Here is a 25,091-nt window from a genome sequence, read left to right on the forward strand (position 1 = left end):
GAAATATGTATGTTTGTATTTGTGTGTGCCCTGCTGCATATACACTCAGCCTATTAGTTACACTGAGCTAAAATGAATGGAGTCCAATACAACAGTCTAGCAATAAATCCTCCTGTCATGAAGGCAATAATGTTGTTTTTGTTGGTGTTGATTCAACTATGCACTCACTTTAGAAGATGTGTGGAGTTTGTGGTGCTATTGAACTGTATTACACTATACAGAGAGGTTTTTCATGTTCACACCATTTATATCAATCAGACTAGACTAAAAATCGAGTGCCATGTACAAATCAAAGCTGAATTTTTTTATAGAAAGGAGTATGGATTTGTTATTATACATTTATCACTCAGCATGATACCCAAATTTGTTTTTTTATTGTTTCTGTCCATAATGAACTCCTAATGTTTCTATAGTTACTGTACAATAATCTAGTTGTAAACGTTAAGGTGTTGCTAAAAAAGCAAAGGCAACTTCATGGATAAATGTGGGGTAAGTCGAGTCAATAGCAAAATATTTTCCCAAATAGGGATTTATTTCCATTCATGAGGCTGCAATAAATCTGTCACCTTGTTTGTACCATATTGCACTGGCACTCTGTGTGACAATAACTCTATGTATTTAAAATTTGCAGAAAATAGTCACATGTCTGTAGTATTGTCAATAAATTGATGTGGTTTGTGTATGTGTGTGCTTATGTGTGTCCTTACCTGTCTGATAATGCTCTTAACACATGGCAGCGGCAGACCTTGGTAGTTGGATTTAATAATCCACTTCAGCAGGTGGTGACCCAGCACCTCAAACACCATACACACATCTGGGGCAAAGAGTCAAGCTTTCATGTTGTCATATTGCTGTCTCTCACACACTCACGCACACACACGCGCACGCACACACACACACACACACACACACACACACACACACACACACCCACACGCACACACACCCACGCACACGCACAAACACGCACACACACACTCTGCTGATCAGGATACGTATGCCGTTGACTCCAGAGATCTTGAAGTCATCTATCAGCTGAACCACCATGTCCTTGTTGGGGTCGTTCGGGTCGCTCTCTCTTACCTGGAGGACAAGAGGACAAGGACTTGAAGCAAAGAGCAAAGACGGGGATGGATTTATTCTAACCTGACTGCCCACTGCTCCATGCAAAATAAATGATCAATGTAGCTTTAGTGTAAAGGGTAAAGACAAAGAAAGCAAAGGAGGGTGGACAGTAGGAAGGAAAGGATATAAGCAGAAAAGAAAAAAAGGAGAAGGATCGAAATGGAAGGAAAGAAATAACTACAAAAGGAAAGAGGAAGGAAAGAAGAAAATCACAAAGGAAATACTGAAAAATGAAACAAATAAAAAATGAAAAAGTAAGATAAAAAGAATAAGACTCTTAAACACCAAAATGCAAAATGAATCAGATTCTCACACATCGCAGTAGTTTGATCTCATCCAGGGCCGTCTCTGTGTAATGCTGGGCACTTTTCACCACCTTCATTGCCACAAAGTTCTTCACTCTATAATTACACAGACACAATTCACTTTTATAGTTACCCACAAAGCATTAGGTTATCAAAATCAGTAGGGTTAATTAAAATGTCCAGGTAAGAGATGTGAAAATAGCAGCTGCACCAATACTGGCTTGCAATCTTTGCTCGGGCTGTTGTTGCTCATTCACACTGCCCACACTAACACTGCAAATGCAAATGTATGAGCTATGTGGCATTTTATTCCAAAGAAGATTTACATTATATCATTTACACAACTGACACACCTCTTTATCCTTGTATAATCCAAATATACATGTTTTGTAATGAACAAAAGTCACAAATCAAGCAAAAAAGTGGAACATTACTTTGATTCCAGCTAAATATGAGAACTAAGCAGCTTGCCTTGAAAAAAGAAAACAGGTTTCTGAACAATTATCATTATTATATTGTGAATTAGGCTTCATGCATGCGCATTAGTGTGTATGAGGTAACAAAACATACACCTTGATACTGACACACTGAATATATCCACTGTGACTATCTGTAGAGTGTGTCTAGAGTAATTCAATTCCAACTCACTAGTTTATTACCACCATTAGTGTAATTAACACCAGTGACAGGAGTGAATGAGTTTGTGTGTGTGTGCGCGTGTGTGTGTGCGCGTGTGTATGTGCAAGTCACTGAAAGGTGACACTCAGTTGATGATACCCTCATCCATCCACCCTGGTTGCCACGTGAACGCAGAAACAACATTATAGTGCAAATGAATGTCTTCGGTGTAAGGCGGTGTTGGTTGCAGCTGTCTTCATGGTGATGTGCCAGATCTTGTCAACAGGTGCATGTGCAGTGTGTGTGTGTATGTGTGTGTGTGTCTGATGTTGTGTGCACTTATGAGGGCAAAGTGAAGTGACGAACTGAAAGACGCCCTCTGTGAGCCCTTGAGTGCTTTATCTGGGTCATGATGTGCTTGCGGTGAATGTCTGTATGCATGAGAGCAACATGAAGCAGAATTTAAAAGCCTGTACTGTAATACAACATGTATGTGTTTGTGTGTGACTCACTGTATATCCCAGCATAGCCATACAGTGGAAAAGTGGCCCCATCCCAACTTCCTGATCACATGGTACCTCCCGTTGAACAAATCTCCGATCTTCACCGGATGATACCCTCCTGAGAGAGAGAAAAGATGAATGTTACAGGTGACTACCAGTTAACCAGGCAATGACATGAAATCCATTAGTAAATAAGAAGTGGAGAGAGGGAGGAAGGTCAAACAGACAGAAAATTAGAAGTGTTTTATAACAAAAAAGGACAGTACAGCACAAACATTTCTAGCAGCATCTAGTGATGCTATGATAGGGACCAATTGTCTTTTAAATTCGTGACTGCCCTAGAAACATTTTTGAAGAGAATTCTGGGAAATTGTAACATTTGTCTAAAACAGTTGTGAACACTGGTGGTCCTGTAATGCCAGAATTTCCCCTTAGGAGTTAAAAAAATACTCTATCTAGAATGAGTTGAACAGAAGGAAAACACTGTTACTGATTTAAAAGAAAACGTTCAGTGAAACAAGTACATTAAAAAAAAACCCTACCTTCATGAAACTCCTGTTTTTGATAAACCTCTTTTAAAGATGTCTTTATGATCTTTGGAGGATGCCGTCTGCTAACTACATTACTTTACACTGACAGGTGTTTCTTTTTTTACTCTACGCTCATCATATAAATAATCAGGGAGGGCAAATTAATAAAAACAACAAACACTTCTCAATATGACATAACAGCCTGCCTTTTAGCAGAAACCTGTCGTCTAATTAAATGGATTCAACAATAGTAACCATTTTATTTTGTCTTTGTATCATTTTGAGGGCTGCGCACAAAAAACATCATTAAATACTAAAGGCCATAGTGTAAGTTCACACCATGACACTTATACATACAATTTATAGTGCGCCAATGGGAATGTACAATGTGTGTTTCTTCCTCATACACTTAGTCAATATTGCCACTATTCTTCCCACTGAACTACACAGGTCCATTATATGTAATGCTTCAACCTTAAGCTGAATGTGTTTACCAAAAAGAGGCATCAAAACCCCCTTTGCTGTGGCTACAGTGACTACTGTACCATCTGGCAGAGTGAGAACTCTAGCTTGCCAGGGTTACATTTCCTGTAGGTGTGTTTTATTGAACACAAACTTGAAGAATTGTGTACTTTCAAGTACAATAGGTGGGTGGGCCAAGAAATACAAACACAAAACTACAAGGATTGCTACTACTACTGGTACTATTATTCATAATAATTATACTATACTATGAATTAGATGCACTTCTCCTGGTAGGGTTAAAAACTGTATTTAAAAGGTTTGTAAAATTTTCTGAAATTTATGATGAGAATCACTTTCTTTGATAGAAAGCCAATGAGACAGAAATCTAAGGTTTTCCTCCAAAAACTGATAAAATCCATCTGAAACAAATGTTAGATCACACAGATAGATGCATACAGCAAAATGTTGTACAGTGTTTGCAGAAGAGCTGTTGCATCATGAAACAGCTGTGCAATTACAATGTACTGTTAGACAGTGTAATCTTCGGCATTGTGAGCCAGTGCAGGAAACTAGACTGCTGCTTCTTTCTGGGAACAACCAAGTAACCTTTGAAACACTGGTGTCACAGCTGCCGTGCATCTCGCACTGATGGCTAAAAGGAGTGTTCTGTTAATCCCGTCAGCACCGCGGAAGACGTGAGAGCAGAAACACATTTACACAGAGGCAAAATGAGGACATATTGTGAGACAGCACAGCCATTGTTGAGCTCCTGACGATGAATGTAGACAGTGGAGGTAATGGGCTGGGACAGACTGAAGACAGTATATGAGCATCTGTTTGTGTGTAGCTCTGACCTTTGCAGTAGTCTGCAGGATCCTCTTGCTCCTCATCGTCAGAGCCCAGGATCTCCTCCTCTGGCTCCGGGGGACCTGCTGGCTCAGGGGGAGGCGGAGGGGGTGGCGGGGGAGGAGGGGCGCTCACCGGGGCTTTCTGCTGGGTCTCAGGCCTGTAAATACAACAGTGAGATCAAAGTTAAGTAACTTTTCACTGGAAAATTCGCCTCAGAGCAACTTTGACATATTTTAGTATTTCCAGCTGTGACAGTAAGTGCAACTATAGACTGGGTTTTGACAGCAGATGATTAATATCAAAATTATGTGTAGCATTTTTATACACACAGATGTAGAAGAAGAAAAGCTCAGGAAATAACACACTCTACGTCTGTGTTTGGAACAAATAAAGGATCGACTATAGCTGCCATGAACATGAACAGCTGGTGTTGCTGAACAAATAAAGAATAGCGCTTCTATTTAAGAAACAGAATAAACACAGACATTCTCAGAAGAGCAATATAATGTGAAATCAATATGAAGAGAATAGAATAATAGAAGAAGATTATTTCTACAGACCAATAAAGCCCAACTAACTGCTATTTAATCAAGAAGTTTCTGCCAGTATAAATATATGTATTCATTTGAAGTCGCAGGGGTAACCAACTACGGTCCTCAAGGACCACTGTCCTCCTTGTTTTCCAAAGATCCCTGCCCTTCCAGTTTCTGATTGGCTGAACACACCTGATCCAGGTAATGAGAAGTGGGTAGGGATAGTTGGGAAACAGGACCGGAGTTGGCTACCTCTGGTATAGAATGACAGAAAGATGAATACATTTAGACTTGATGAGCCTTTCAGGGTTTGTCTCTGTGGTCAGTCCTTGCAGCCTTGTTCTGCTTTCTTTGCCTTGTCTAAAATGGAACTGAGCCCATGAGAGGGAACACACGAAATAGGCTGCCTCTTCCTCCAGACCTGGGTACATTTTGAGGATTTAGCTCACACTCTTTTCCAGGGCGACTTACAATGACTGATCAGGTCAGGCTGAGGATTTAGTGTTTTTCTTTTGGATGCTACCACAGCACACATACCTATTTTGAAGACATTGGGTACAATTTGATGTCTATCTATCTATCTATCTATCTAGAACAGTGATTTCCAATCTGGGGTCACAACATAAATAACTAATTTTGTCAGATTTCCCTTTAATCTTTGCTTTTTCACTGTTTTCCACTAAATTACTGAATATATTTAACTCAGAGCTAGGCTGATTTTACAATTCAAATTCTGTTCACAGTACTTTTTGACATATCTCACTTACATCATATAAGTTGTAAATTACCTAGAATAACCAGACCAGTCTAGAGGTTCAAAGGTACTCTAGGTGCCACTAGCATAACTGTCAGCATCTGAGTTGCATTACAGCTAAAATAGACACCTGGTTTAAAAACAAGCTGCTGATTTTTTTTTAACCATTTTTAAAAAAAACAATCACGAGTGTGACATAGTTACAGAAGTAGAAAGAAGTAGTGGCGTACTCTTTAGAGTTTCATAAAAAAAGCCTAAACTGTTTTGTTGATGACTTTATCATAGGACAGATACAACTTGTGACATAAATACTGCTTTGTTTTAAAGAAGTACAAGCAAAAAGAAGCAGGAATTCCCTGCTTTAGAGTAGTAAATCATTCTCCACCTACAATAATAACTGCAGTACCCACAGTATAGATGTAGTAATGTCATCCAGCAAATTAGCACACATTTATTATGACAGATGAGCTTTCCTTGCACATCTGGAGTCTGTGAACTCAGAGCTCTGTAAAACAACATGTGATGTGTGTAGAAGGGAGAACATAGCTCATTCATCAGTGCCGGGAAAATGCTGATATGTTGAGTCAATCTAATATTTCCCTGTCTTGGCCTAATCCAATCCAATGAAGTCTCTGTAAGACTAAATGAGACAATTGCCCATGAAAGCAGAGCCCAACAGAGTTTGGTAAACTCTTTTCATTCAGTGTCATCTCACAGTACCGGCAACGTGATCAATTGCTAAATTAAACCAGAAACAATATAAACAAACACACACACACAAAGCCAGCACTCGTGAGCTGTTATAAAATTGCGGTCACAGGCGCAGATACAGCCTCCTGGTGCGTTGCCATGGCAACAGCAGAGCAAATGGGGGAGGGTCTGGGGGTCCAGGACACAAAGCGTTAACATGGTGGCAAGGCCAACACACACACACACACACACACACACACACACACACACACACACACACACACACACACACACACACACACACACACACAGAGACAGACATACAACAGCAATAGTGCTTCAATGTAGCAGCAAAGGACAGAAGACTATTTGGCACTAACATTTCATTGGTATTTTACAACACACACACAGACAGCAGAGGGCTGTGTCCTTGCAGTAAGATGCCGCTTCTTTACCAAAGCAGTCACGTAGGGTGTCATACATCACGTCTATAGGCTTGGTGCTTTTATATGGCTCATCTTGCAAATGGCTGTACGAACACTTAGACCCCCATAACTTTCTGGACCTGAGCCGAGCAGCAAAAACATTAAGGCAGCAAAGACGCCACAGCCTGAAAGACAGGCAGAGGAGAGACGGTGATAGAACAAAGAGGAATCGAGCGAACAGACAGAAAACAGAAAGAAAGAGGTAATGATAAAGAGAAACACAGCAGAGGAAGAGTCAAAATCAGAGAAGTGGGCAAAAAAATTAAAAAGGAAGCCTGATATAGTGACAAGCATATTAAAACTGACAGCTAAAACGAGAGGCATAAACAGAAGGAGGTAGACAGACAGAAGGACAAAAAAAAAAAAAAGCAGGAAGAGACAGGGTGATACAGAGAGACAGGCAGTAGACATACAGAAAAATAAAGAGTTCAGTGGACAGACAGAAAAAAAGAGATGGATAAGCAGCCAAACATGAGCAGAGAAAGGGAAAATAGAGAGGCGGAAAGGAGGAAATAGAACCGCAAGCTGACAAGCAGTGAGACCAGTCAGAACAAAACTGAGACACAAGCAGAGAAAACCAGGCAGCAGACATAGAGAAACAGAAGGAGGAGAAAGAGGTCACCTCAAAGAGAGACACAGACCGAAAAAATAAAAGAATCGACAACAGTCAAGGAGGAAAACATGCAAAGAGTGCCCATGCACAATATTCCACGAGACTGTTACACTGTACACAGACTGCATGTGGGAAGATGTTTTATCAACACAGATCGATCCACACTGAAGCACACTGCACACCACTCCACCTTAAATTACACTAAAAAACAGGTGGAGGCGGAGAAAGCACTAGTGCTGAGCTAGTGAAAAACAACAGCATAAACAAACAGGAAGCTGACAACAAGCTCGCCAAAACATAACAGTGAACTACACCCATTCAAACATACAGTAGTGTCGCATTTGTGTAAAAAAGGTTCATTTGTTTTCATAGTGCTGTGTTCCTTATTTTGTTCCTAGAGTATGAGAGATGTTACAACTCCAATTCCAAAAAATTTGCGACGCTATGTAAAATCTACATAAAGACAGACAATGTAAAATTGCAAAGACTTTAAATATATCATCATCTACAGTATATAATATCATCAAAAGATTCAGAGAATCTGGGGAAATCTCTCTGCACAAGGGCAAGGCCAAAAATCAATGCTGGATGCCCCTGGTCTTCAGGCCCTCAGACAGCACTGCATTAAATTACACATTTGCTATGATGTCTTTGTGCATGTGCGTGTGATCACCATGCCTCAGGGCTAATAGTGACATGCAAATATGGATGATCAGCAATGTCCAGTGTTTAATGTATAAGAATGTATTTCGTATAAAACCAGCTGAGAGTGTTTGCTTTTGTGAGCATATGTAGTATTGCACACTGAAAATTTAACATTAAATACATATTTTAATAGACATTTCTCTTATGCACATTATGTACTGGCAAAACACTGTTTTGAAACTAGCGGTGCTGTTACAGTACATGTGAAAGTCCTTCAGCTAACAGCTTTATACTGTGGTAGTGGAGAACTGCAGAACTGCAGAATGTTCCTTCCATCCCTCAACATCTTGCTAAATGTGTGGACATGCCCAGACTCTTTCTTACATCTGAACCCAACCATAAGATCGCACAGATCTGAACACACACAATGCCTTCCACTCAGTCCTTCCACTCTCACACCCTGCAATGGCATCTGTGGCCCCTATGTTAAACTTTAAAGAGAACATTCTCTGGGGTGGCTTATTTGAAAACTTGCACACATAAGAACCACTAAGGACATTTTTTTCTCCTACATACAATATGATCAGTTCGACTTTGCTGTGTCCTTAAACCTACAGTATTTGAACAGTTTGTCTGGTTGCTTATAAGCTTGGGGGCAAAGTCCAGGCTCCATCATTCACACCTGAAAACCACTTCTGTCATGCAATTACCAGGAGCTCATCATCACAGCAGTGGGGGTGCTATGTTGTGCTGAGGAAAGCAGAGAATACTGAACAAAAAGACATGTAAAATGAGTTCATTTAACAAAATCCACAGGGAGCAGAACCCTGGATCGTAAAGCAGTTCTTCCTATCGGTAAATTCCAGCTCATCACATGCTGTGTGATCATGTCTAAACAGCTTTCTTTCTGAAAAATGCTGCCTTGACAGGTCAGCAGTGGAAATGTCAACAACATAGAAGTAAAGAAAACAACATCATCCAGTGTCAACAACATACCTGGCCCTGTAAAAATGGACGAACAAGAAGTAGAAGAAATGTAATATTCCTCAATATTATAATTATGAATGCAGAAAAAGGCTTTAGTCTTTCAGTATTTTTGGACTTCTGCACCCTGTTCTTAGAACTTAAATACATACACTGTAAACCTTATCACAAATTGTTTCATTAATAAAACTATATTGCTAAAACAGATGGAAGCTGTAGTTTTTAATCAAACGTGAACATGCTTAATAGACATAATAAACAGTTAATAAACAGTTACAGCACCTTTGTTTGAGACTAGGTTCAGCCATTAATTGGTTGTCTTTTGTGGGTACAGCAGCAGGACAGTGCCTGCGTTCATTCCAATGTCTATACAACTAGTGGCCTCTACAAAAGCAGTGTCAAAAGTATAATGGCATTAATATGTACATCTATGTAAATGATACTAAGACATAATCAGACTACTCTGGTGGAAACAGACCATATTGCAAAACTTTAGTTACTGTGCTTCAGACGTCATTTCTGTAGATCCCATCTCAGTTTTCTAGTCTGCTGAGGTGCTGGTTTAAGCTCCTTCATCTGTCCATGTGACTGCATGTTTAGGCATCTTGCCTACACAGAATTTCTTGAGCTTTTCACGGACAGATTAACTTCTTCGAGGATTTTAGTCCATGCACATTTCTCTTGAATTTTTTTTTACTTTTTTTGTTTTTGTTGCAGCATGCGTGGTGAGTCCACTGTGGTATTCCTTCTTAATCTGAGTACGTCTGCCACCACTGTAAAAATGTGATTATAAGAAGTATGTAACTTTCTTGAGTATATTCCTCCTTGTGAATAAATTACTGGAATACCTATTTTTACTCAGTAACTCAATGCATATTTTCCCTGCAATCAAACTTAAAATCAATTGCATTTTCTTTTCCAATTCTTATGGAAAAGGTTTGATTGAATGGGCCTACTATCACAGACCTTCACCCACATGCCTTCACAGACCTCCTGCTGATACTGACAAAGGAAGTCACAGAGCGTTGCTACAGAAACGTATCCTGACAAGCGAGACGCCTTATAGGACAGTTGACCACTCTCGAGTTTAAATCTAATGACTCATCCTTAGACATGCCTCATTATCACCAAGGTAACAGGTATTCCTTAGCAACAAGAGCATCATCCTCCACTCTCAATGTTAAGGCGTGGGATTGAGACTGCGGGTGTCCTTCAGCTTTACTTATTCATTCCAACAGTGGTGCCTCTGCTTCTGATTGTTTCATCTTTAATCTCTCTGTCTCTGCACCTTGGCCTGTATCGGCAGGACAGCTGACTCATTCTCGCCTCTCCTCCGGAGTATCTGTCTGTGCGGAGAACTGAGATCTCACCGCTATTTTCAGGATGCAGCCTGACGTCACTTGCTGCACTGCCCCCACATAACCTCTAGTTGCACATTACAGCTCTGCGGGATCCTGTTTCATGCCACCAGACCTCGATTCAACACTAGATTCCCATACAGTGTACAGTATGAATGTGCATTATGACGACTGCCATAATCGTGAAATTCTTTTTTTACCTCACAGGGATTTTCTCTGGCTAACTTGGAGTTGGTTTTATTTCCATTGTGCAGGCCACCACTTTTTTTTTCTTCTTTGGTATGATAACTTCACAAAAGTTTGTCCTTACATCAGTGCATTGCTTTGTGTTAAAGTTACACTATCTTTCTATGGACAAATTATCATCGGTTCTTGCCATGTTCAATGTTAATGTTATAATATTAAAAGTATTTGAATATTAGTTTCTTGTCAAGAAGTGAGGAAAACAGCCACTAACCAATAAGGAAGTCGTGAATCATCCACTTCATACATTACTTAAAGGAATTATTTGTATTTTGGCTGCAAAGCGTGATTTATTTTTCATGTATGTCTTAATGTTTTATTTTCTACTAATATGTTGAGGTGTGTATGTACTGTTTGCATGTAACTGTTCTTCCTTCAGCTGCTGTAACAACTGAACCTCCGTCACAGGGAAAAATAACCAAAGCACTCCAGCTACTGTGGCTGTGAGGAAATACAAAATGCATACAATGCAACTTAATGAATCTATGCATTTTACAGAAATCAATGTGTGTGTCATTAACAGCCCCATATCTTGTCCCGATGTTGTTGGACAAGACCCTGAACTGCTGGCCCTTCTCTCACTGTACTGTATGTCACTCTGGTTAAATGCATCAGCTAAATGGCCATAACTTGAAATGTAAGCCATAATTTGATTCCAACAATTACAGCGGGTTTACGATGTTTTCTGTGGTTCTCCATGTGCCAAACTATAAATAAATACAGAAAAATATAAATAGTCTCACTCTTCATTTGTTGCAGGGTTCAGGCCACACTAATCTATAGAGACTGAATTGACTACCACTGCAATCCCCACAGGCAGACAATATTTACCAGACCACATGCTATGCTGCATTGACTGAACTCTACAATAGATATATAATGGATAGCGCACCAATATACACGCAAGCACAAATGCACTCAGTAAAAACTATTAAGCAAAATTTCTACAAAATCTCTATAGCCTACCCTGCAGAAATGTAGTGATGTTAGTGTACTGAAATACACTTGCCACAGTCAGACAAATCTGTGACTAAGTGGAAAATCCTGATAAAACCAGTTGACTTGGATTAAAATTTGCATTGGAAACACGAGTACTGCTTTACATGGCTGATGGGGGGGCACATGTGTACACACACGTGCACACAAACACAATCCCTAAAGGCAATGGATGTCAAGTGACAAAGCTGCAGACCTAACAAAAGCACAATTCTATCTACATATTCATCCTCAAATACATAAAGTGCATTCATATGTCTGAAAATCAGATTCATTTTAGATGTCTACGTTTTTCTGTGCATCCACGTGTGCGTCGTGGCCATTAGTCTGAGGTTTATGGCCTACTCCACTCAGTACAGGTACATCTACCATACATAAAGCTGGTGGGTGTTTGCTGTTCATTTCACTGTGCTATACGCTTTACAATCTGCACTCCTTTTTCTGTAGAGCACTCATTCACTGTATTCTGTATTTATACACTTCAATGACATCGGACGGCCACAAAGCTTGGTACTGTGTAAGTTTCATCCTCCCACATTCGTTGCAGCAAGTGCATGTTGACAAACATGTGCATGTATGTAATACGCTAACAGAAACATACGGCAGGCACAACAACAAATGTACAGTTAAATGCCATCAATTCTCTCCTTTTACTTATCACGCGATATAAGCATATTCGCCACCTGCATCTACATAGATGAGTAATTAGTCAAGTAATTAGTCAAGGTGCAATTGGTAGTCAAGCAGTCAATCATCAGAAAAATTAAGTGGTACACATCGTGATCAAGTAAATAATTATTTTAGTTATTTCTAAAGCAACGTTAATTTCCCCTCAGCTTGAGGATTTTGTGCTTTTTTTGTAAACTAAGACATATTTTGTTTTTTAACTTATTAATTACCTGAGGAAACAATTTGCAGATTCCATAGTCATTGGTCACTGTTAAAAATATTTTAAATCATAGTGTGCAATTCTTAATTTATTTGATAACAACAGTCTCACTGCAAGGTCCATTTAGTAGCTGTTCTGGGGATTCTGACTGTATCAAACAATCTGTCTCAGCAGATGTAGTTTACCCAGAGGCAACATCTTAAGACAAGAGCTTAAGGCGGTCTAAAAATTGCTCAACTTTAAACAACTATTACAAAAGCTAGGCAAACATAATCTATCAAGGACATTGTGATACGACTGTAGGCTCCAGAACAGCCCACAGTCCCTGTGGTGAGATTATTTTGTCATCTGCTATTTCCAAGGTCAAGCTGTCTAAATTTTCCATTATGTTTTTTTTTTACATTGCAGTTTCTAGGTAAATCATGTCTATGAAACGTTGCAAAGCAAGAAGCCAGATGATGTTAAAAAAACTTTCACACCTCAAGAAAATACCTAGACCTTTCTCAGTGCACTCATTTTGATGCCAATGCAACACTGCACAGGTGCAATAAAGAATATTGATGAAGATGTACCGGCATGACTTAAACAAATTGACTATAAACATATATGGAATGTTAATATTATTAATTACAGCTTTTCATACTGAGAAGTCAAAATGTCTCCCTGATTCTCATATACAAAGTCCTGGGATTATAATGTGAAGAACATGATAATAATAAATCATAATAATACATTTTATACAGTTTGAGAATTAGCATATTATTTTTTATTCTCCTGAGATCTGTAAATGCTATGTACTTTCCTATTAGAGTGATAAACAAGATATTCTAAAAGTTCAAATGTCTGCTGTGAAAAAGGAAAACTTGAGTACTATGTCAAAGCCAATTTCCAGTTGCACTGTCACCCTGTTTTTCATAATCAATGGCTAATTAAGAAGACTAATATAATGAACCTACTGCAGTCTGCTCACTGGTCCCATGGGACCTCAGGGATACCAAAAGCCCGATCTTGAGCTATGTAATAATAATTCTCCTGAAAAGTAACATAGCCTTATGAGTTTTCAGAGGCAGGCTCTAAATAATTTATATATATATATGATTAGATGTGTCTTTTAATCTGTTTCAATGATAGAAATATTATATCTTTATGAGAATCACATATTAACATAACCCAAAAAGGATGTGTCAGAAATGATTACACCTCCTTTGGCACAACATATCTGGGCCTAGGATTGCACAGAGAAACATGACTGGACTGGAGTTAACTACAATCCTGTAGTGGGTGTGGTTTCCTCTAAAGAAAAATGAGTGGGGCATATGTTGAAAAAAATATATTTCTAAGCAAGGTTATTAATATTGTTTTAAGATGTTTATCCAATGCTGGGAAATAATTCCAGAAATGATTTTAATATGCTACAGAACTTACATGAAAGTCATTTATTCAATACTGCCAATGATCTTTTGTTTGTTAATGGTTCCAACTCTAAAAAAATTATCAGAAGAAAAAAAAATAGTGCCATTGCTCTTGACATTATTTAATCCTACCAGTTGAAGATGAATGATCTGTTTTCTCTGGATTTAGTCCCTTTCAGCATATTAGTCTTCATCTACAGTTTGTATTGGAAAGACTATTTAGCATTTTTTGTCTTCATGATAGAAAATGGAAATGCTAAAACAAAATCACTCCAGCCCTGGAGACAGTGTGTAGATAACAATCATTTACTGCTACAAGTCCTGTCTTCATTTGCCACCTTCTCTTGTTCACTGCTTCCTCCACTACATGAGTCTTCCAGAGGAGCAAACTCAAAGTCTACATTATAAAATTAAATATTAAGACAAAACGCATCATAGTACTGAAGTTTAGTTTTACCAGATGAGAAGTCACACTATACCTCAAACCCTTCTCATTAGCTTTGTAAATCCAGCACTCCTTCAACAATTTAATCTGTTTATGTAAATCTTTTCTCCGCTACCTGTTTCGGAGGGCCCTGTGGCGCAGGCGGAGCACACACAAAGCCAAACCCCATTTCTTCTTAGTGGCCAGGTACGAACTTAGCTCCATAGAGAAGGAATCAGTGCAGTACGCATGAAAACACAGTAACTCCCATTCTCTACCTGCTGATTCTCAGATATGGCAACGGCGAGGCAAGACAAACCCATCCTCCAATTACAGTAGATGTCAAATGGGACTGTGACACCCACTTGCTAAGGATCCTCTAAGGGCCCATACAGGGACAATACACACACACACACACACACACACACACACACACACACACACACACACACACACACACACACACACACACACACACACACACACACACACACACACACACACAGCTATCCATTTTATACACAGAAGAGCACAGACACACATGCAACTTGTCACAAACAGATCAGAAATGCAACACCCACACCACATTAGCACCTCTCCATCCGCATGAACACTAAAACAATCTTGCTGCCTAAAATACACCCTGAATATTCTGAAAAACATCCAATGTCAAATAAACTGTTCCCAAAATCTTATATAGGCCTACTATATCAGCTAGGCTACAGAAGATCCCCATGAACATAAATAGGAATAAGCAGGTATAGATAATAGATGGATGGATGGATGGATGGATGGATGGATGGATGAGCTCATTAGCATATCAGCATGCATAAGGGTAAAAGCTTTACTTATTATAATTTCCACCTGGAAACTGAGATGAGGTGGGAAAGTCCTATGAGATGCCAGAAGATAAAAACAAGCTAGAATGTGAAATTCCTTATTAGTTATGGCTACAATAAGGTAGTTCAAGAAGGCAGGAGAACAGAGCTAAAAATTGATTAGTAGAGAAAGTTTATCTGCAACTCTTTTGATAATCAGTAACCAGTGTTTGAGCCTGGTACAGTTTATTTTTCTACATATGACGTGCTTTTATGGTTCCTAATTCCAATGATGCTATAACATTGTAAAGTATTGTATTTCTCATTATCAGCATTGAACAATAATTTTCATTATTGATGAATCTCATGACTATTTTCATGATTAATCAATTAATTGTTTAGTCTTAGTTTGTAAAATATTGGGAAAATTGTGAAAGTATCAGTATCGTTCATGAGAAGCCAAAGTTTACATATTGGAATTGATTGTTTCGTTTTTATCTTCATTTTAATAGCTTCTGTGGTTTTAGTTTACATGAGTTTATTAGATCTTTTTCTCTTTTAGAAGCCAGAGTATTTCTAAAATATTATGTGGCCTATGCCTCCTATCTAGATTCTCTCCAGAAAACAGGGGACACTATTCATAACACACACACAGACACACACACACACACACACACACACACACCAGTATTGCCACTCCTAGACCTGCAAGTGTGTGATAGTGCCAACAGGAAAACACACACCACTGTAGCATTAGTGGCCTTTACCACCAGTTTACACCTGTGAAACTAGAGGCCTGGGTGTGCTGAGTGTGCTGAATGTACTGAGCTGGCATGGTTGAAGACTTTCACTAGTCCAGTGCTCAGTGAACCCCACCCACTCAGGCCTGATGTGGAGTAAAAAAATTCACCCATGGCCATGGTTCAGGAAGAGCAACAACAGTTAGACAGCATTCCCGGACACAATACATGAATACTGTTCTAAGTTATGCAGCAGACAAGTGACTCAGTCCTACAGGGCATAACACATAGATGAGGGTTTTTGCGCATGAGCATGTACACGTTTGTGCATTTGTGTGTTTGTTTGTATGTTTGTTTCTGTGTGACTGTAGCAGGAGACAAAAAAAATGTACCTTCAAATGCAAACATATAATCTTTTCACACACATTCATATGCAAAGCCGCACAAACACATGCCCCCCCCAAACACACACACACACACACACACACACACACACACACACACACACACACAAATACAAACAGGACATTATCATTCCACTGCTTCAATGCTGCAGTACAGATTAGTCCCCCAGTGACCTATCATAAGCCAATATACTGCACAAATCTGCAAAGAGCCATCTATCTTCACCCTCCATCTTCCTCACTTTCCCTTCTTCTGCTTTTTATCATTGTCTATCTTAGGCTTGCAGATGTCTCTATCAGTTCTCTCATGAGGTTTCTGCTGTCCTTTCCTGTTCTTTGCTCTCTATTTCTAAAGTATATCTCTATCTTGTTCTCACTCTTTCTCTCTTTAATGGAGCCTGGCTTTATCGTCTCTTTTCTGGCTCCTCTGAAGGATCATCTCTTTGCCTGCTGTTGTATTTCTGCCTCTCTCCTTAAAAAATGTCAGATTTTTCACATTTCCCCCTTTTCCTTACTTTCTCCTTTTACCTGTTTCTGCTAAATATAACTTAGTGCTTTAAGAGTAAATTCAACTGCAGAAAGGCTAATATGGTGATAGCAGATATCTGTAAAGTAATGAGAGAGAAAGGCACAGGCTGCATTCTAACTATTCACAATGCAACTGTTATAGCTTACAGGCAAACAAAAAAAACAGGAAAATTAAAGCAACAAGCTCCTGTTGCATAATGGGAATTCAAGCTATTATTAGCATGGTTAGAATTGCTTATAAAAACAATTAGTACCTCTGGGAACACAGCTGACAGAAAACAATTTACTGTCAATGAAAAATGCAAATTTTAGAATACAGAAAAGTGCAAAAGTGTGTAGCAAAGACTCATAACGTAAATGAATTGGTTTAACGTGGATTATAATGAAGTTCCAAATTACAGTTTCAGTATTGCACAAATGATGCTAGCTGTTCATATTTTCAAATCAAGATTCACTTGATAACACGGGTACAATGACTTCACAGCAACCGTCATAACAAACATGACTAATGCAGCTACTTAATGCTGCATGAGATTTGGCTCCCACAAAGAAAATAAAAACCTCCCGAGTGGAACCCACACCAGATGACAGAGAGGGATATGCAGGTAAGAAATAGATGCAGATAAAAGGAGAGAATAAGGACAAAAAGGGAGGGAGATTGTGAAGAGTTTAAAAGACAGATAAGAGAGAGATAAGAGAGGGAGTAAACAATCTAAAATGACCGGAGCAGCACAGGAAAGACTGGAATGTTGACTGGGACGTTGAATATATAAACACAGAGTCAACAGGGACAGTGAGTAGTGGACACAAACAGAAGTAAAATGATAAGCTTTCACGTTGCTTGTCATGTGGATCCAGTGGCAAAATTCTAGTCTTTTTTTTTGTACAAAGAAACATAATTTTAGTGGCAATTTGCTCAAAGCATTTGCCAAAAACAGATGATTATTTTCAGAGTGGAATGCAGTAGTGCTGGGAAAGGGAAGAATTGCTGTTACATTACGAGTCAAGACAAAAAAATGTGCAAATGTTTGTGCTTTTGAAGCTTGTCTACCATTTTGGTCCAGACAGAACGCAACAACTGCTCGAAGGATTGACATAAAAATGGGTTTAGACACCCAGGGTCCCAAGAGAATGAATCCTAATGACTTTGGTGACTCCCTCCATTTTCTGTAGCAAGAAAATCTTGTGAAATAATACAGCATCAACTGGATGGACTGGCTTATAAAGTTGCATATATATTAATGGTTGCTTGATGAGGAATTCTAATGACTTTGGTGATCACATGAACACTCCTTGAAGATATCGCCTTGGCGATCGCCTTCGACACAGTACTTGTGAGGTGTCTTGTTCCTTGTTGCTGGACGTTTGACTCAGTGATTCCTATTACTGATTAAGCCCATGAGCAGAGTGGAAATTCCCACCATTACTATGTGGAAACAAAGAATAAACAAGAATATTGTGCTATGCAGTCATTTTAAACTTGTCTGCAAGGCATGAAAATTTAAGACCAGTTCGACTACACATATACCCACAGACAGTTTTATTTACCATTGCTATATCACTGAAAGCCCATGGAGGAAGAGGAGGGATGAAAACATGTATGAGGATCTCTCTCTCTCCATCTGTCCCAGATGGTGCCTTGAGCCCAAATAAAAGTAAAAAGAGGTACCAGGGTAAAAATGAAAGCCAATCTGTTTCTTCTAGACATAAGAGGTGGGCTGGTGGCAAGATGAGGATAATGAAGGTCAAAAAGCCAAACAGGCAAGGCAGTTAGTTAGCTAGCTCCCCATCATGCTTCATTAGCTATTGTCATGTCATGGCATCATCAAGGATGCTTATTATGTGTTTGTTTGCCCTGTGCATCTGTGGTGATGTTGGCTGGATCAGCAAAGATGTTAGAGGCCGTGTAGGCCTACGAAGCAAAATATACTGTGAATGTGATGGCTGGTTGATGTGATGTTGTCTTCTGCATTGGCCTGGATTACTGGCCAACAGGCCACATTCAAACACACACACCTCTGCTGCTCTCTGTCCTGTACCTTTCTCCTATCTTTTTCTTTTAATTTTGTTCAACCTTTTTCAGTGTTCTGGTGCCTTTTCTGGAGGCCTTCAATGCTAAAGGATGTAGCTAACTGCTTAAATTTCATTATCGATTAACTTAACTGACCTGTCCAGGGTGTACCCCTGCCTTCCACCCGAGAGAGAGCTGGGATAGGCTCCAGCAGATCCCCGTGACCCTGAACCAGGAAAAAGCGGGTATAGAAGATGGATGGATGGATGGATGGATTAACTTAACTCTATATACACCCTGCCCACCACTAGAAAGCATGATGCTGCAGATTGCTCCATGTTCGAAAATAATCCTGTCCCTCCCCTGAGTTACTGCTCAGCTTTTGCACAAAGTAACCACCACCATTGATTTACAGTAATTGCACCCTTTAAAAATAACAACAGTCCAAAAGTCAAAGACATTCAGAAAATACAAATGAAGCAACAAATATTCACATTTGAGAAGCCAAAACCAAAAAAATGTCAACATTTCAAGACATCTGCAAAAGTCACCTTGGACTACTGTGATGAATGTTCAGTGTTCCATCCTTAACATTTCATGGACCACACCAATCAGGAAAATAACTGGAAGACTGGCAGGGAATAATATACTTGTCAGTTGCAGAGATTTGGTTTAATTTCTCTGAGCAGCTATTCATACTTATGGGGGCAGGAATGCGGCGGCATAGGTTTATCTTCATGTATCCAGTAGCCCGGTTTTCAACGGGTGTCAAGTAGATGAAAGAGGAGATGAGATGGAAATTTTTAGGTAAGCTGATAATGACTGTGTGCATGTGCATCAGTGTCTGCATTGCTCATTCTAACCTCCCGTTTCTATAATCAGTCCATCTTCTGGTTTTTGTATATAATGATACCTTTTACCAATTATCTCTATCTCAGTTTCTTTACCTGTCTATTATTTTCCCTTTCACTTGTCTTATTTCTTCTCCTCTTTTTTTATCATTGTCTTTCTTTGCCCCTTCTGCCTCTTCCGTTTCTCTGTCCATGAAGATTGACAGCTCCAGCAAAAGTCATGCATCAACCAATCACACTTGACATGGTACAGATACACACTCACACCCACAGAACCACGAGCACAGGCATACAGGAATGCCCAAATCAGGTATATGGATTATGTGCTAATTTAAGACATTAAACTCACCTGTCATCTTTTGCTGAAGATACGCATTTATCTTAATCTCAAGTACTGAAGATTGATGTGGCGTTTTCAGCAGCTCATCTAAACACATACATACATTTATTTAAATACACAGAGGCATCGCCTCACAGACTGAGTGTAGAGGTGAAGGCAGAGAGATTTATCTCTCAGTACTCTTGCCTCTTAACAGCTACAACCCAGTTTTATAACGAAGCCAGTAAACTCCTGACCTCTATGTGTTTATTTAAATTTTCTTTAATCCCTAAAGAAAGTCTCTTCAAAAGGGCATAAGCTCTCCACCCAACAGCATTGGTGATGACCTAAACTGATGTGCCGTCACCACACAGAGAGGGGCTTTAAGCTTAGGGGACCAAGGATGTCAAAACACTTACATGTCCACGTGCACACACTCCTTGTCCTCCATCCATCTCCATCTCCTCCGTGCCTCAAGTGCCAAGTTACACAACAAGGATCGTCTTTCCTAATGCAAGTGCTCCAAGAGAAATTTGTCACATTGCCACCTCTTGCTCTTTTCAGGCCTGAGTCTTTCATCCATTTGGTTTAACACACGCACGCACAGACTTAAATTTTCCAATCCACTGTGCCTTATCAGCACACAACCCAAAAGCAACACTCAAGAGCTGTGTGTGTGTTTGCACGGTGCCCCAGGCCCAGATGGACTTTGAAGTCCAATCCAAATTAAAATGCGAACCATTAATAAAACAAAAAAACATACCCATCTGTCAAATCAGTTAATGATGCTTTATGTACAACAAATAATGACAATTATAGACAATATAATAATTATCTGCATTAAGGATGCAACACAGACTTTTTAGAGTATATTACTAAATAATTCATTTTACATTAACTGGTTTGTCTGTGAGCTGCTTCTGTCCAACCAACAGACCAAAAATCAGATTCCATTTACAGCTGAGAAAAGCAGCAAGTCCTTACATGTATTGAACTGAATCATTTTACTGTGTATTGATCTATGTATGTTCCAGCTCTATTTTGCGTACTACTACTGATACACTACCATAGATTTATACTGTCATCCAATAAATTTCAATAGGTTTGATCAATATATACCTTTCCATATGACTCTCTTTCCTGAACTATCAAGTAAATAACTGAGTGTAAACATGCTCCTCGTTGTTATTAAGGCAAGAAATGCTGTGTCTGGTATTTGCATGTATCCAGTCTAAAAGGCCACCCAGATGTCCACATCACACTCACAAAGCTGCAGATTCCTCTCTGATCCTCGGCCCAGCTTGTGGCCTTCAGTTTTGATCTCAGGGGTATTAGCAGCTACTTTACTCTTGAGGTTCATATTTCAAAACATTATTAGGTATTTAAAAATAAACTGATAGATTCTGAGATAAAATATAATGACTGGTTATAATAGCAGATTTGCTGAGCTGCTCCCACACCGGTCAAACTGAGATGATTAACTATTCTGGTCTATTGTTGCTGGTGTCATCTGAGCTGTTGCAGCGGTTACAGCATGCAGTAGTGTTTCTATGAGTCTAGATCTTTGTTGTTACCTGCCAAGCAACATGGGACTGCTGCATTAATCTTAATTACAGTCAGACGGCTGTGACCCACACAATAGAGGAAGAGAAAAACTTCACAAATCCACAAACCTCGACACACCAATGGTACCTGACAATAATCTACATTTACTGTGCCCGTTTATGTTTCTGAGATCAAGAATCCTATTTTCCTTGTTTCTAGATGCAATACATACTTTATGAGCATCAGTTTTCATCCATATTTGCACTCACTTGCTTGTCTAAAAGTGTATTCCGTACATAGGCCTATTTCTCCATATTAACTTGACTTCTTGTTCATCTGCAACTGCCAATAATAACACTGATCTCCTCTGTGCCCAAATGTCCATGTGCTAATGCCTGATATTGTTAGTGCCCATTTACTTCTGCCTATTTATGCCCACTGTGCTGCGTGTTTGAGTGTGCCAGTCTGGGGCCTGGCACTAGGTTGTGTAGATGACAGCAGCTTTGCACGATTGTACTTGGCACAGCATCAGTGGATACCTGAGTCATCCAGTCTGCCTGCTCCTCACCGCCCCAGCACCCGTCAAAACAAGCTCCTTCCGCTTTTGCACATTGAAAGAGGAATGTGGGCTTGGTCCGAAAGATGTGAATGGATCTGGGGTCTTATGCATGCAGCATGAAATTTGGAATGGACACATACGGTACCTTTTATGGATTCCCTATATATACACTGCTTTAAAACAGAGATAGAAACTACAAATGGGCCTCTGTCCTCACATGTTTCTCCAACTTTTTCCTGTTTTTCAATAACAAATAAACAAACTGTCCGTTCTTAATTAATTAAATTACAACTGCAGAGTGTCACAGAACTTAAAGCACCACAACAACAAAGATTCTCGAAATCCGGATATTCTAAGCAACCCTGTAAGACATAAAATACTCTATTCACTTTGATCTTAAAGCCTGCATGGGAGGGTCTGATTATGTAAAAATAGGCATTAAAGATGGCATTCATCTTTACTGAATAACATGGACTGGATGAGTTTAAAATGGCTTCTGAACTGAACCATGGCTGGCCTTGATACACGTGTTCGTCATGTATTGTACTCTGTCAAGACAATTTGAAAATGATGCCAGTGTATTTGTGTGTGATTTCAAGCAGCTACAATCCATCTGATTAATAATTCTGAAAATTGGATGTTTCACAAAATGTAAATCCATAATGCACTGAAGTCTTACAGCGGGTCAAAATATGTGCCTGTATGTTTTGTGCAGAAGTTGTGTATAGCGATCAGGGGTGCCATTGTTCAGTAATGCTATGCGCTGAGGTGCGTCATGTAGTGAGCTGCTGTCTTGCATTGCTGCTAAGAGGCACTGCTGCTGCTGCTTCTGGCTGGTACTAATGTTGATGTGTGTTGACACTCTTGCTGTATAAGCTCTGTACACCACTGTCATAAAGAGTCAGTGCATGTGTGCATGTGAATGTGGTCTTTTTATTGTTGTTACAGGAGATGTTTTCGCCTCAGATGGCAGCAGCAGTGTGTATCTGTGTAGAAGTGTGTGAAAGAGATCATGTTTTAAAGATGGTGTTTAAGAATATGTACTGTATATGCTGTCATGTGTATGTATTTAAGAATGTTCTGTTTTAGTAGCCAACTTAAGGTTTACAGCACCATGCAACAATAAACTGCTGCGATCTTTTCCTTGTCTCAGCAGACTGCTGTGACCCAGACAATAGAAGAAACCAGCGAAGGATACACAGAGAGAAACAGAAAGAGACACAAAAAACATGGAGGTGCTGAGGAGGCTGGTGGTCAGAGACATTTGGTGGTTAGAGAAGACAAAATATCAGACAGACAGAAGGACATGCACAGAGACATATGAGAATGAAATGACAAGGAGTGAGGGAAGGAGGAAGAGGTGTTACCTTTCGGGGGACGAGGATTTCTCCGAGTTCACGGACATGAGCGGTGCCTGTTAGCCGCTCGCTGGCCGAGGGACCACAGGAGACGGCGAAATAGAACAGAAAGCTGCTTTCTCTCTCTCTCTCTCTTTTTAACTCTTCTTTCCCTATCTCGTTCTGCTGTGTCTTTGAGTAAAGGAGAGGAGAGGGTTAGTGCCTCCCCTCCTCTTCCTTCTCCTTGTCCCTTTTCCTCCTCCTCTTCCTCCTCTCCCTGTGTCTCTCTTGTCCTCCTGCTCAGAGGAGAAGAAAGGATAAAAAAGAGCAGCAACTGTGCAGTGCTCAATCTGGCTGAGTGTGCATGTGTGTCTGTGTGTGAGTGTGTGTGTGTGTGTGTGTAAGATAGCAAGAGCAGCAATGTCAGTCAAGCGCCCCTCCTCATGCCCCAGCCTCCTTCCTCCCTCCCTTTCCTTCCTTCCTTCCTTCTCCTCCTTCACCTTGTCTCTCTTTTACTTTCCCTGCTGTCACTGAAGCACCTTTTAGACTTCCTCTTTCCTTTGTCTCCTTCCTCACTGAAGTCACTAGTTGAACTCGGTGATGAAATGAAAACAGTGCGTCTGTCTCTGTCTATGTATCTCCCTTCCTTCTCTCTCTGTCTAGCTGGATCTATCAGGCCTTCTGCAGCTCTGCACAACAACAGAGCCCAGAGCGAACAGGAGCATTCCACTTTCTTTGCAGGCAGGGGGGTGTTGGCTTGTCACAGCAACAGGAAAATTAAAGCCTTTCTCCTTGAAGCGCACTTTCCTCCCCCTTTTTTCCCCCTTTGAATTAGTCCTGCCTTCTCTCTCTCTCTCTTTCTCTTTCTCTTTCTCTCTCTCTCTCTTGCTCTCTCGCCCAACTGCTTTATTACGACATCCTGTATCTCGGGGCAACGCTGCACAGATCTGCCTTGCTCTCCCCTTCTCTTCTTGTCACTCTCTGGCCTCCTTCCTCCTCCTCTCTAAACCCCACATTTCTACCTCTGTCTTTTTCAGATGCCCCTGCTCATGTATGTGCGTCTTATCCTTTTCTGCCTCCATCTCCATCCATCTCTATTCTCTTGCCATCTCTCTGGGCAGATGGGTCTGCTTCTACATGAGTGAACAGCTCACAGAGAAGTAGCCAGAGGGTGTGCCATAATGGGGGGTGGGTGTGGGGGGTTGTGTATCTCTCAATCTGACCTCAATATTGACGGGGGATGGGGGGGCTGATGTATGAGTACGCATGGCTATGTAAGTGAGCACGTGTGTGACAATGCTCTGCGGGGGCTGAAAGGGGAATCCTGAGGTTAATGTAACTGACTAATCATCCTAGGAACATACAGTAGAAAAAGGTGCAGTACAAATGGTTTACAGTAGGTGCAGATTATTCTCTAAAATACCTGCGATGCACAAGGCTGTTTCATAATGAAAGAGTTAAACGGCAGGCACATGGGTTAATAGACGCAGGTTCATTTGTGTGATGTCTACTATCATAACATAGAATTTGTCTACCAGTAGAAGTTTCAGTTTCTAGA

The 25,091-nt window shown here is 40.1% G+C and overlaps 1 protein-coding gene across 4 annotated transcripts in view; it reads right to left on the reverse strand.

The window, feature by feature from the left end:
- Nucleotides 1-25,091, reverse strand: part of srpk2 (SRSF protein kinase 2) — a 56,001-nt gene that overhangs the window by 13,713 nt on the left and 17,197 nt on the right. For 3 of the 4 annotated variants that reach the window (XM_026311208.1, XM_026311207.1, XM_026311211.1), the window contains exons 3-7: nucleotides 4,401-4,552; nucleotides 2,561-2,669; nucleotides 1,439-1,526; nucleotides 996-1,083; nucleotides 708-814 (exon numbers count right to left, since the gene is read on the reverse strand). In XM_026311208.1, the coding sequence (XP_026166993.1) occupies nucleotides 708-814; nucleotides 996-1,083; nucleotides 1,439-1,526; nucleotides 2,561-2,669; nucleotides 4,401-4,552 (544 nt within the window). Of the gene's footprint in view, nucleotides 1-707; nucleotides 815-995; nucleotides 1,084-1,438; nucleotides 1,527-2,560; nucleotides 2,670-4,400; nucleotides 4,553-23,563; nucleotides 24,231-25,091 lie in introns of those variants that run through there. The other variant, XM_026311209.2, reaches the window with a different exon arrangement.

The sequence above is a fragment of the Mastacembelus armatus genome, chromosome 6, assembly GCF_900324485.2.
Source record: "Mastacembelus armatus chromosome 6, fMasArm1.2, whole genome shotgun sequence".
Lineage (NCBI taxonomy): Eukaryota > Metazoa > Chordata > Actinopteri > Synbranchiformes > Mastacembelidae > Mastacembelus > Mastacembelus armatus.